This window comes from Aphelocoma coerulescens, unplaced genomic scaffold (assembly GCF_041296385.1).
Source record: "Aphelocoma coerulescens isolate FSJ_1873_10779 unplaced genomic scaffold, UR_Acoe_1.0 HiC_scaffold_254, whole genome shotgun sequence".
Classification (NCBI taxonomy): domain Eukaryota; kingdom Metazoa; phylum Chordata; class Aves; order Passeriformes; family Corvidae; genus Aphelocoma; species Aphelocoma coerulescens.
This window is the reverse complement of record NW_027183598.1, coordinates 8761-21372: the sequence shown is the minus strand read 5'-3', so window position 1 is coordinate 21372 and position 12612 is coordinate 8761. Positions and strand designations below refer to the sequence as shown.

The window sequence follows — 12612 nt, the reverse complement described above, 5'->3', positions numbered from 1 at the left end:
TATTAAAAATGGAAAAATTGAAAAATTACAAAAATTAGCAAAATATAAAAATTTGGGATCCTATGGCTCGATAGATGGTATGCCCCAGGAGCGCAGGGATTTTAGATCTTCTGGCTGAAACAGCACTAGAGCTCAGGTAGAGAAAAAGGACTTACAGTGCTAGGCTGGCTTTTGGCTGGTCCAAAAGCAAAAAAATATTTCTAAAGGCTCCTTAATAGGAGTAGGCTTTCCCACCACTATTTTTTTGTTTGTTTGTTTGTTTTAATAAATTGCATGCACTAATTCCCATCCATTTGCTGCAAATGATCCCCCAGGAAAGCTTCCACAAAGGGCCCCATAGCTGTGGCGGTTCTCTTCTAAAGCAGCCCAGGAACAGCTCCTGGGTTCAGGAGCAAAGCCTAAGCGGTTAGGAGCTTGCACTTCATTGCCAAGGGAATTGCTCTCTTGGCACACCGTCAAGGGTCACAGCAGAGAGCCAAGGCCTCTAATGGCAGGATTTGGAGCAAGAAAGTGCTTTCCCTCACTCCTGGGCAAGTTTTAGAAGTACTTGTGAGGCTCCCTGCCAGCCTGCAATTTGCAGGTTGTCTCGGCTGAAGCAGCAAGCTGAGGAAATGACAGTGTCCAATGCCACGCGCTCTCCCGTGGAGGGAACGCAACCCCTGCAGGTTACGTTGCAAATACTCTCCAGCCGCCAGCGAGTGCAGACACCCCCTTTTTAGCTGATGCTGTTGGCAGGAGCTTTAGCAAAGGAGCGGCACCTTAATGGCACTTTTGCTCCCAAATCTGCTTCATCACTACAAACGAGCATCAAGAGCAAAGTGAAGCAAAAGCCGTGTGATGGCTACCCCCAGGATAAACCTTTACTTACGAGTCAGGTGGGTCAGGAAGTAGCCGGAATACGCCACAGAAAAAACCGTGCAAACCGCGGCACAGACTTGCCCGATCATTCTAGCAGTGCTGTGCGGGTTTGCACACTGAATGCCACCCAGGGGAAAAACCAAGACTCCTCTCGGGGTGCAGGCCGTCTGCTGAGAACGCCTCAGTCACGAGGGTCCTCCTGCAGCGAGCGAGCCAAAGAGCTGCTCTGGACAAGGAGGCCTCGCGCGCGCCGGGACAACGTCGCGCTGACAGCACTGTGATGCGGCCCGGCTCCCTTGACGTCACAATAGCAGCCGCTCTGGCTCTGTTGGCGTAGTTACGCCCGGCAACCGAAATCTTCTGTACAGCTGACGCAAAAGAAAAGCCTGGGAAGATCTCCTCAGTCATAAAGCAGGAGAAAAAATCCTTACCGTCCATAAGCCAGTGCTCAAGGCATCCCGGGGTAACTCCGAAAATGCACCGATCCAGCAGGCCCCCAAGAAATCCAAGCAAACGTGGCTTTTCCTCCCCAAGGCTTTGACTAAAAGCAAGTGTGCTTGTTCCTGCTGGCATCTTTGTTGCTTCTGAAAGCCCTAACTGCTTTGATGACATTTAGGGGACAAAAGAAGCCAAGGAAATCAGTTTCCAGGAGTACTGCAGTGCGCAGTTGCTTCTTGAGCACGTAGGTGCATGCTGACCTTTGCTCGGACTCACTTTGGAGCCTGACCTCCCTTTCTGGCAGGGAGGTGTTGGCTTGTCTCCTGACACAAAGCTCCTCTCTTCCTGCTTGCTCTTTCTTTGGCACCTTAACGTCGGACAACATGCAGAAGAGCTGCGCGCTGATTCTCGGGCTGCCACAGTTTTGTTGTGTTGCAGCTCTGGCAGCAGCCTGCGGCTACCGCTCTGCGGTGGCCTGCAGGTGCCGAGCCCAAAGAAGGCCCGTTTCAAGCAGTCAAAAGCTGCAGCCTCACAGATGTTTGCCCAGGCTCCATGCTCCCTGTAAGATTCCTTGCAGACATTTGGATAGCCACATCCCAAAGAAAATGAGATGCAGTCATTCCCTTCTCTGTCAAAAGCTCCAGTTAAAGGCAGGAGCCAGCTTGAAAGAGGAGAGCAAGTACTGAGTGGGAGAGGGAAACGAGTGCATGCAACTCCTCTGGAAACCAACTCTGCTTGCCCATGCACGAATGACTCCGGGCTTAGCTCTCTTTTCTGGTGACTCAGCACAGACACGTCCTGTCTGCTGGGGGACAACTGCTGCAGTGTCTTTGAGGAGCTTCACACTGGGCTCTTCACACGTCGGATGCTGCGGGTGCCATTTGAAAATCGATGCAATGGCTGAAAGGCCCAGCTGCACCTTGAAATTCTGTTGCTGAAAAACTGCAGTAATTTACCAGGGTAATTCCCCCAATTTGAAAGCGTCTCGTTTTCCCCATCTCCTAGAGAGCTAACGTCAACCAGCCAGTTGTAGAGCTTACAGAAGGAAGAATGAGGCCTTAGCAGGGAAAGCCGAGCGTAGGCCCTCGGACTCCCTTGAGCAGAGCGCGTTAGTGCCCCAAAAGGACCAGAGAGGGAAGCGTTTGGGGGACGTGCCATTTCAGCCCTCCTTGGCTCTTGGATGCCACGTGACCGCCAGGAAAGGGGAACAAGCGGGGCCTGCTCCCTCCTCCTGCCCCTCCCTGAGGGGCGGCTGGCGCTGGGGGATGCCAGGGCACGGGGGGCGGGTGGGGGGGCAACATCTCCGCAGGGCGGGCGGAGCGGGAGCGGCCACGGGGCGCGCGGGGCGGGGCAGGGCCCCTCTGTGAGGGGGGAGAGCCTTGGGCCGCTGGGAAGCAGCGCAAAGCCATGAACAGGACAGCCCGTCCAGAGCGCACGGCTTCGAAGGCGCTGTCCAGCTTAGGCCCAGTGTGGCAAGGAAGGGAATCTTCCAGGGTTCTGAAGGTTTTACAGCCTTTTATTGCCAGTCCTGCTGAAACCAAGGGCTGAAACCAAGGGTCTTCCAGCTACTTCTTCATCTTCATCTTCATCTTCATCTTCATCTTCATCTTCATCTTCATCTTCATCATTCTGTCCTCCTGGTGACCTGTTCAGGCTGACAGCTCATGCCTGGTCCAGTTCTGCTGAGTCCCAGCTTTTTCTTTCATAGCTTAATCATCAGGATGACGATTGGTCCATTTCTAGCTCCAGGATAGTTCTCAGCTTCCCTACATCAGCAATACTCTACTCTTAGCTAAACAATGCTCCTTTAATGAAACTTTCTGGGGACTGGAGTCCTAACGAAAACCAGCTAAGCTAAGAAAATCTCAAAACCATAAACTTCCTAACTATGGAACAGCTAAATTATAAAACTCAGGGGATGGCCGAATCTTCTCTTAAATACGGTACATCCCCTCTTCACTCCTCTGGGCTGGCGGGGCACCAAGGCCTCCTCAGGCGCAAGCGTCTCCTCTCCAATCTTCCTGCACTTGCTTGGCTGAGATGATCAGAGCAGCCAGGCTGGAGGCAGGATCGCCTGAGGTCACAAATGGATGCTGCCCAAAGGAAAAACACAACCAAAAGGAACCATGACTTCCCAAGATCACGTCCAACAGGCTCAAGCAGGGCTCCTCTGCTACCAGGAAGACGCGCAAAGAGGACCGAGGGCACCATCTGCCCCTCCGCCTTCCGCTCCCGGACCTGTCTCGCCCAGGCCCACGTGGCCCACAGTCCTCTTCGGCCCTTCATGCAGGTGTCCACAGCTCGCAGGGCTTTTTGCCGCTTTGCTTTTTCTTACCTTCAGGAGTTCCTGGGCAGACCAGCGCCTGTCCTCGTCTGTCTGCAGGCAGCAGCGGAGAAAGTCGCGCAGGAGAGCCGAGTGGTGCCTGGGGTTTTGCAGTTTTGGGGCCCCGTTCCTTTCTATCAGTTCAAAAACCTACCAAAAAGGGAAGCGGACACTCTACCTGCTCCTTTCCTAGCCACAACAGCTCTCTCTGCACAGAGCCACACTTTGAAGCTGCACCTTACCCTGAGACGGGGTTCCCTCTGGTAAGGAGCTTCCCCTTCCACCATTTCCAGCCCCACGATCCCCAGTGACCAGATGTCCACTTTGGGGCCGTAGGCTTCTCCTCTCACGACTTCTGGCGCCATCCAGCTGGGAGTGCCGACGCTGGAGCTGCACTTGTCGTGCTCAGGGGTGAGCTGAGCACAGAGGCCAAAGTCAGCTGCGGAGAAAAACAAACCCTGTCAAAGCCAGCTACAACTGGCAAACCCAGCCAAAGAATTGCCCGCTCAAAGCCTGACAAGGCCACGGTGAATCTAGCTGGAAAAGCAGCAGTGCTCTGCTTCCGCGGGGCTGTAGCCAGGGAAACAAGGCATTGGCCTCTTCAAAAACGCCCTCAGGTTTGGCGCACTGGCCAAGCAGTGCTTCTGGAGAACTGGCAGTTACCCCAGAGCAGCCCCAGAGCGCATCCCGGGAACGCTGCGCCGGACCAAGGATACCCACCCAGTTTGACAGATCCGTCCGTGCTCACAAGAATGTTGCAGCTTTTGACGTCTCTGTGGATGACTCGGCGGGAATGAAGGAAATGCAGTCCTTGCAGGCACTGAGAGAGAGAGGAGAAAGGGAAGGGTGAAGGTTCAGGACCTGATTTCATCCCGCAAGAAAGGAACGGGCTGGACGAGAGTGACAGCTTTCTCAGGGAATTGGGAGCCAGGGCGCAGCATCCTAGTGCTGTCAAGAGGAAGAGCTTGCTGCTTCAACACTCTTACGCGTGTTCTATCTTTCCAAGCAAAGGCACATCTGAGCTTCCAAAAGCCCCTCCTCCCTTCGGTACGTAGCGCGTGCCCTTTGGCTGGGGGGCGGCATGGCAAAGATTTTCTTGGTAGCCTTGTGGCAGCAGAGGAGGAAGCAGCACGTTAGACCTGTTCCAGAATCCAACGCCATCTGGGCTGCAATGCTATCCTTTGAAGCTGAGGACATCTCCTTTGCCCTTAGCTTGAAATTCTGCCACCAGCGTTCAGGCTTGGAGCGGCAAGGAATGCAGGACACACAGACAGGCTCCAGGCAAACGTTGAGAGGCAAAGCTGGCAAGAGGAAACAAGTGCGACACAGCGAGCGAGCCAGCGAGCCAGCGAGCGCGAGCGCCCCAGCACAACGGCAGCACGTAAGAGTGCGAGAACGGAGCCTAGGAAGTGCGGGGACACTGGCAGGCAGTTGGCTTCAGATGTTCTTTCTTCTGCGTGTCGTGACAGCAACAGCAAAGCAAGGCCGTGAGCAAGAAATCTCTGCTGTTCTTAACCACCAGTTGACAAGGGCCAACAGGCCAGGGGAAGCACAAGCGGCATCCCTCACCTCCCGACAGACAGCGCCTATCTGTCCTTCCTCGAGGTACACTGCCCCGACTACATCATACAACGTGCCGCCGTCCATGAACTCCATCGCCAGCCAGAGCTCTCCATCGACCAGGTAGCTGAAAGAAGAAAAGCCCGGCATGGAGAGAGAGGACCTGGGCACAGCCCAGTCACCCGAGGGGCTGACCCAGCTTTCTGGAAGTGCTCTCCAAGCTGCATTTGCCAGAGGAGATTCTTGCAGACCAAGTGCAACCTCCTCCCACGCACTGGAGGAGAGAAATCCTAAACAGCTCCATTTTCTGCCAGTGACCAAAGGGGTTTGCCACTTTGGGCTTGCAGTATCCTAAAGGAACACTGACATGAGAATAGCCCCACCTGTCTAAGTAGGACACAATATTGGGGTTCCTACTGTCCCTCATGGCCACGATTTCATTGACAGCCAGCTCCTCGGACATCTCCTCTTGAAGAGCCATTTTCTTGATGGCCACCTAAAAGGACATTGAGAGACCGTTGACTTGAGAAGCCGCTCGTCGCACGAGATCCCCAGGAACACGCAGCGAGTGCTTGTGCAATGACGCAGCCCAGCTGTGCCAAAGGGCAGAGCTTAGGAGAAGGACCGAAGCCCGTCCCAAATGCCGTCTGCAGGCTGCTGAGCCTAGGCTGTGCTTCAGAGGAGCAGCCTCTGCCGCAGAGATGGAGCGGCCACCCAAAGCTCCAGCCAAGGCTCGCAGCCGCGGCGAAAGCGCTCCAGAGCTGCAAAATCTGCTGGGGGCATTGACACTTTACCTGTTGTCCTGTGCTGGCGTCGAGGGCTTTATAAACAGCTCCAAAACCCCTAGAAAGAAAACGGCAGCAGAAAAAGCCCTTTAGTCCCTGGCGGTGAAAGCCAGCCTAGGCGGGAGATCTCCCCAGGCTGCCTGGAGCATTTGGAAAACGCCTGGCTGCAGCGCCTCCCCCGCCAATAGCACAAGAGCCCAGCAGCCCTCTGCCACGCAGGGTGTCCAGGAGAAAACTGAGGCCCAGTGTGAACACCAAGGGCTGCTACAAATCTCCAAGGCACACGCCCGATTGCTTCCGTTCCCAGCCTAAGGGGGACCCTTTGGAAAAACTGGAGAAGAACTTGGAAAACTCTGCCTTTGAGAAGTGTTATCTGCCAGCTCTCGGGTGACAAGGTGCTCTGGTAGGCCGGCAGGGGCGGGACATCTTCCAGGCCCTGCTCCTTGCTGCAAGCAAGGCAGACCTTGCCAGCACCAGGTTGTCTTTGATGATGCCTTCTGACTGCTCTGACTGAGCAGTCCTGAGAGGTGGCAGGAAGGTAAAGCCGGAGTCTGACCGTGTTCGCAGCTTGCCTGACTTCACGCTTGACGCTGCACCGGCCAAATGACCGGGCCCGTGGTTTTGCGTAAGGAGCAGGCGTCAGACTTACCCTCGTCCGAGTTCTTCAAACGCCGAGTATTTCCTCCTCGGCTCGCCCAGACTCACAATGCTCCCTGAAAGACAAAAGCAGTGCAAGGTGCTCACTTTCAAAGGGAGATGCCGCTCCCCAGACGATCCAAGATGCAGCCCCACTGTCGGGAGCTCTGTGCCCATTGCAGTCACTTGGCTTCCAGCCGCTGAGAACAGCGAGCGGGAGGGCCATCTTCTCCGCCTTTCAGCAGCTGGCCTTTCCAAGAAGGACTTCACGGCTCTCAAGCACAGCAGCTCATGTGATAAGCCAGAACGAAGGGCCTTTAGGAACTGGGCCCTCCGAGTTAAGGAAGGGCCTCCGCGGCCTCTGCAGTGGCACCTGCCGTCACCGGCAGGGCCACTTAGAACAGTGTGCAGCAGTGAGAGGAGGAGCGAGAACAGTCGTAAAAAGGGCAGCCAGAGAAGAGCTGGGGCCCGAGAGCTCCCTGGGGCCCAGTCACCCGCTAGGTGCCAGCCTTCTGCTCAACAGAAACAATCTCTGCTTTTGTCTTTGGCACAGAGGGCAGCCCAGGAAAAGTCAAGCCAGTGCCAGCTGCCCTCAGAGGCAGCGGGAACACGCCGAGCGCTCTCTTGCTGCCTCAAAGCACAGCAACAGGTTCTTGGAGGGAGGCCTAAATGCCTCTGTGACACTAAAGCGAGGAGGAACTTCAGAGACCCGCAGAAAACACACCGCTCTGGCAGACCAGAAATACACCAGACGTACTCAGTCTCTTCAGGCTCTGCTCCTCTCTCATCTCCGGCTGCTGGGCTGGGCTGCTGGACGAAGTGCTGGCACGTGGGGGAGTGCTGGCTGCTGCAGAGCGCGCCGGTGAAGCGGCACGTTGGACGGCAGAGCGTGCGTCAAGAGAGAGCTGGGACAAGAAAGGATTGCCCGTCAGAAAGGCGGCTGGCACAGATGCCCTGCAGAGCACACGGCAAAAGGAAGGCTGTCAGCCACCGCCAGGCCTCTTTGGCTGGGGGGGTTTTGCATGTCCCCTTCTCAAAGGCAACGGGCAAAGCCCAAAGGCTGCTGTGATACAGCAGCACATGGCCAGGTTCATGCTACATTTTATCGATTTTCTGCAAGACCACTGCAACAAGGTATTGACGAGCTTGCAAAGATCCAGCAAGAGGTGGGAGCAGGGCCCCAGAGCCTTGTTGCTTTCCTCCTGCTGTGTTCCCCTGGGCAATGAAGTCACCCTCGAGTGGGCATGGTAGCGTCTGACCAGAAGGCCAGTCTGCTCTACGTTGTGCCTGAAGCTAATTGGTCCCTCCCAGGGGCCAGTGTCTCCTAAGTATCCTGCAAGGCTCTCAACTGAGTCTTTGGACCGTCTCTGTCCACTGACCACGGGGAGCCTGCACGGACACCGTGCACCGAGGGGCTCACTTCTACGCTGGCAACAATTGAAAGGCACAATGCTGCCTCTCGTCTGATCCCAAAGACATTCTCAGGCCCTCTCAGCGTCCCAGCAAAATGGCGCTCAAATGGGAAAGTTCAGAAGCCATTTGCCAGGGGTGCCTGGCCTGGCTGAAGCAGCACTACGTCATGGCAGGCACACAGCCCCCAGCATCTTCAGGCACGAGCGGCAAGGGCTGGCTCGTCAGAAACTTGAAGCTCGGCCCTCCACCAAAGGCAGTGCCAACCACAGGCGCCACTTACTGGCTCTGCACGTTCAGGCCGTGGATGGACACCAGCTGGAGGCTTCTTGTCATTTGGCTCCTCTTCCGCATCTTCCTCAGCAAGAGAGGGAGCCAGAGGAGCTGCTGACCCTGCTGGTGAGCCCTGCAGACAGACAGCAGTGAGAGGGACAGGGAGCAGCCAGTCCTTTAGGAGCTGCTTTCTTGTCAGCTCCGTAAGCTGCTTTCTTTTCACCCAGACTAAGGGGAAATCAGAAACTTTGATCAAAGTGGGATTCTGAGTCGTGAAATTCACCCTCTTAAGGTGGGCAAATTAGGTGGTGCTCCGTCTTGCTGTGCATTTGATCCTCCACCCTGGCTAGAATCAGCAAGACACCTTTGGCCTGCCACACTTGCCTTTCATCTCTTGAAAGGCTCTTCAATGGAAAATTAGGAAAGAGCCAGTGCTCCCTTTGCTGCTGCTGATGCCAACACCGACTTGGCCTTTCTTTCCGCCTCCCAGGCTGGCACTCTACACTCTACCACAACAGGCCAAGCTCACAGCTTGCCGCACAATTCTTACATGCCAGCAAGGTCAGAGGTTCCTTTGCCACTCACCAAAGGACGGGCTTGTCTCCATCCGCGTGTGAGGTGACCTGCAGAGAGCAAGGCAAAAGGAACCAGATGCCGTTAGAAAAGTGCCTGTGCTGGGGAGTCCCACAGGACAAGTCAGTCCCAACAGAGAGCATTTTCCTTTCCCAACATCCCTCCAGGAGCAACACAAGATTTTCCCACTGCAAGCAAGAGAACAACAAGGACACTATACTAGGCTCTCTCTACTTTTGTCGCTGAAGAAACAGAAACACGATCACAGAAATGCCAAGTGGCCTTTAAGTCAGAGCTTCTGTTCTGCCCAACAGCTCAAGCAGCTTTTTCCTCTTCTCTTTTCTGCAACCTTTCTTTTCTGGTTTTTTGTTGTTGTTGTTGTTGTTGGGTTGTTTTTAATTTGGTTTTTGTTTGTTTGTTTGTTTTTTAAATAAATTGCATGCACTAATTCCCATCCATTTGCTGCAAATGATCCCCCAGGAAAGCTTCCACAAAGGGCCCCATAGCTGTGGCGGTTCTCTTCTAAAGCAGCCCAGGAACAGCTCCTGGGTTCAGGAGCAAAGCCTAAGCGGTTAGGAGCTTGCACTTCATTGCCAAGGGAATTGCTCTCTTGGCACACTGTCAAGGGTCATAGCAGAGAGCCAAGGCCTCTAATGGCAGGATTTGGAGCAAGAAAGTGCTTTCCCTCACTCCTGGGCAAGTTTTAGAAGTACTTGTGAGGCTCCCTGCCAGCCTGCAATTTGCAGTTGTCTCGGCTGAAGCAGCAAGCTGAGGAAATGACAGTGTCCAATGCCACGCGCTCTCCCGTGGAGGGAACGCAACCCCTGCAGGTTACGTTGCAAATACTCTCCAGCCGCCAGCGAGTGCAGACACCCCCTTTTTAGCTGATGCTGTTGGCAGGAGCTTTAGCAAAGGAGCGGCACCTTAATGGCACTTTTGCTCCCAAATCTGCTTCATCACTACAAACGAGCATCAAGAGCAAAGTGAAGCAAAAGCCGTGTGATGGCTACCCCCAGGATAAACCTTTACTTACGAGTCAGGTGGGTCAGGAAGTAGCCGGAATACGCCACAGAAAAAACCGTGCAAACCGCGGCACAGACTTGCCCGATCATTCTAGCAGTGCTGTGCGGGTTTGCACACTGAATGCCACCCGGGGGAAAAACCAAGACTCCTCTCGGGGTGCAGGCCGTCTGCTGAGAACGCCTCAGTCACGAGGGTCCTCCTGCAGCGAGCGAGCCAAAGAGCTGCTCTGGACAAGGAGGCCTCGCGCGCGCCGGGACAACGTCGCGCTGACAGCACTGTGATGCGGCCCGGCTCCCTTGACGTCACAATAGCAGCCGCTCTGGCTCTGTTGGCGTAGTTACGCCCGGCAACCGAAATCTTCTGTACAGCTGACGCAAAAGAAAAGCCTGGGAAGATCTCCTCAGTCATAAAGCAGGAGAAAAAATCCTTACCGTCCATAAGCCAGTGCTCAAGGCATCCCGGGGTAACTCCGAAAATGCACCGATCCAGCAGGCCCCCAAGAAATCCAAGCAAACGTGGCTTTTCCTCCCCAAGGCTTTGACTAAAAGCAAGTGTGCTTGTTCCTGCTGGCATCTTTGTTGCTTCTGAAAGCCCTAACTGCTTTGATGACATTTAGGGGACAAAAGAAGCCAAGGAAATCAGTTTCCAGGAGTACTGCAGTGCGCAGTTGCCTCTTGAGCACGTAGGTGCATGCTGACCTTTGCTCGGACTCACTTTGGAGCCTGACCTCCCTTTCTGGCAGGGAGGTGTTGGCTTGTCTCCTGACACAAAGCTCCTCTCTTCCTGCTTGCTCTTTCTTTGGCACCTTAACGTCGGACAACATGCAGAAGAGCTGCGCGCTGATTCTCGGGCTGCCACAGTTTTGTTGTGTTGCAGCTCTGGCAGCAGCCTGCGGCTACCGCTCTGCGGTGGCCTGCAGGTGCCGAGCCCAAAGAAGGCCCGTTTCAAGCAGTCAAAAGCTGCAGCCTCACAGATGTTTGCCCAGGCTCCATGCTCCCTGTAAGATTCCTTGCAGACATTTGGATAGCCACATCCCAAAGAAAATGAGATGCAGTCATTCCCTTCTCTGTCAAAAGCTCCAGTTAAAGGCAGGAGCCAGCTTGAAAGAGGAGAGCAAGTACTGAGTGGGAGAGGGAAACGAGTGCATGCAACTCTTCTGGAAACCAACTCTGCTTGCCCATGCACGAATGACTCCGGGCTTAGCTCTCTTTTCTGGTGACTCAGCACAGACACGTCCTGTCTGCTGGGGGACAACTGCTGCAGTGTCTTTGAGGAGCTTCACACTGGGCTCTTCACACGTCGGATGCTGCGGGTGCCATTTGAAAATCGATGCAATGGCTGAAAGGCCCAGCTGCACCTTGAAATTCTGTTGCTGAAAAACTGCAGTAATTTACCAGGGTAATTCCCCCAATTTGAAAGCGTCTCGTTTTCCCCATCTCCTAGAGAGCTAACGTCAACCAGCCAGTTATAGAGCTTACAGAAGGAAGAATGAGGCCTTAGCAGGGAAAGCCGAGCGTAGGCCCTCGGACTCCCTTGAGCAGAGCGCGTTAGTGCCCCAAAAGGACCAGAGAGGGAAGCGTTTGGGGGACGTGCCATTTCAGCCCTCCTTGGCTCTTGGATGCCACGTGACCGCCAGGAAAGGGGAACAAGCGGGGCCTGCTCCCTCCTCCTGCCCCTCCCTGAGGGGCGGCTGGCGCTGGGGGATGCCAGGGCACGGGGGGCGGGTGGGGGGGCAACATCTCCGCAGGGCGGGCGGAGCGGGAGCGGCCACGGGGCGCGTGGGGCGGGGCAGGGCCCCTCTGTGAGGGGGGAGAGCCTTGGGCCGCTGGGAAGCAGCGCAAAGCCATGAACAGGACAGCCCGTCCAGAGCGCACGGCTTCGAAGGCGCTGTCCAGCTTAGGCCCAGTGTGGCAAGGAAGGGAATCTTCCAGGGTTCTGAAGGTTTTACAGCCTTTTATTGCCAGTCCTGCTGAAACCAAGGGCTGAAACCAAGGGTCTTCCAGCTACTTCTTCATCTTCATCTTCATCTTCATCTTCATCTTCATCTTCATCTTCATCATTCTGTCCTCCTGGTGACCTGTTCAGGCTGACAGCTCATGCCTGGTCCAGTTCTGCTGAGTCCCAGCTTTTTCTTTCATAGCTTAATCATCAGGATGACGATTGGTCCATTTCTAGCTCCAGGATAATTCTCAGCTTCCCTACATCAGCAATACTCCACTTTTCACCACCGTCACCTCTCGCCGCTCTCTCGGTGCAACTCTTCAGTGACACGGGGCTGCGGAGATTCCCTGGTGTGGGTCTTTTATTGCATTTTATTCTATTCTCCCTACTGTTTTTTTCTATTCTCACCTCTCACCCTCCTCGGCACTGCCCTTCTGGCCACACCCGACAGCGCCCGTCCCGCCGTGCGGCTCGTCAGTGACACCGGGCGCCGCGGACATCCCGGTGCAGTTTTTTATTCTCTTTTACTCTGTTCTCTGTATTTTAATCTACTCAACCTCCGCCCGTCCCTCGGTGCAGCTCCTTCAGACGCGGGCGGGGGAGACGCGTCTCGGTGCGGCTCTTCTCTTCTCTTCTCTTCTCTTCTCTTCTCTTCTCTTCTCTTCTCTTCTCTTCTCTTCTCTTCTCTTCTCTTCTCTTCTCTTCTCTTCTCTTCTCTTCTCTTCTCTTCTCTTCTCTTCTCTTCTCTTCTCTTCTCTTCTCTTCTCTTCTCTTCTCTTCTCTTCTCTTCTC

The 12612-nt window shown here is 54.8% G+C and overlaps 1 protein-coding gene across 1 annotated transcript; it reads right to left on the bottom strand.

Moving 5' to 3' along the window:
• Window positions 1–3287: 3287 nt before the first annotated feature.
• On the bottom strand, window positions 3288–9968 carry LOC138101362 (serine/threonine-protein kinase PAK 3-like). Its single transcript, XM_068999159.1, has 12 exons — window positions 9890–9968; window positions 8869–8906; window positions 8294–8416; window positions 7358–7505; window positions 6614–6677; window positions 5974–6022; window positions 5563–5675; window positions 5189–5306; window positions 4340–4439; window positions 3862–4058; window positions 3632–3769; window positions 3288–3389 (listed from the first exon to the last, which is right to left on the bottom strand). Exons 1-12 carry the CDS (start codon window positions 9966–9968, stop codon window positions 3288–3290), a joined length of 1269 nt encoding a protein of 422 aa, XP_068855260.1.
• Between the last annotated feature and the right edge of the window lie 2644 nt (window positions 9969–12612).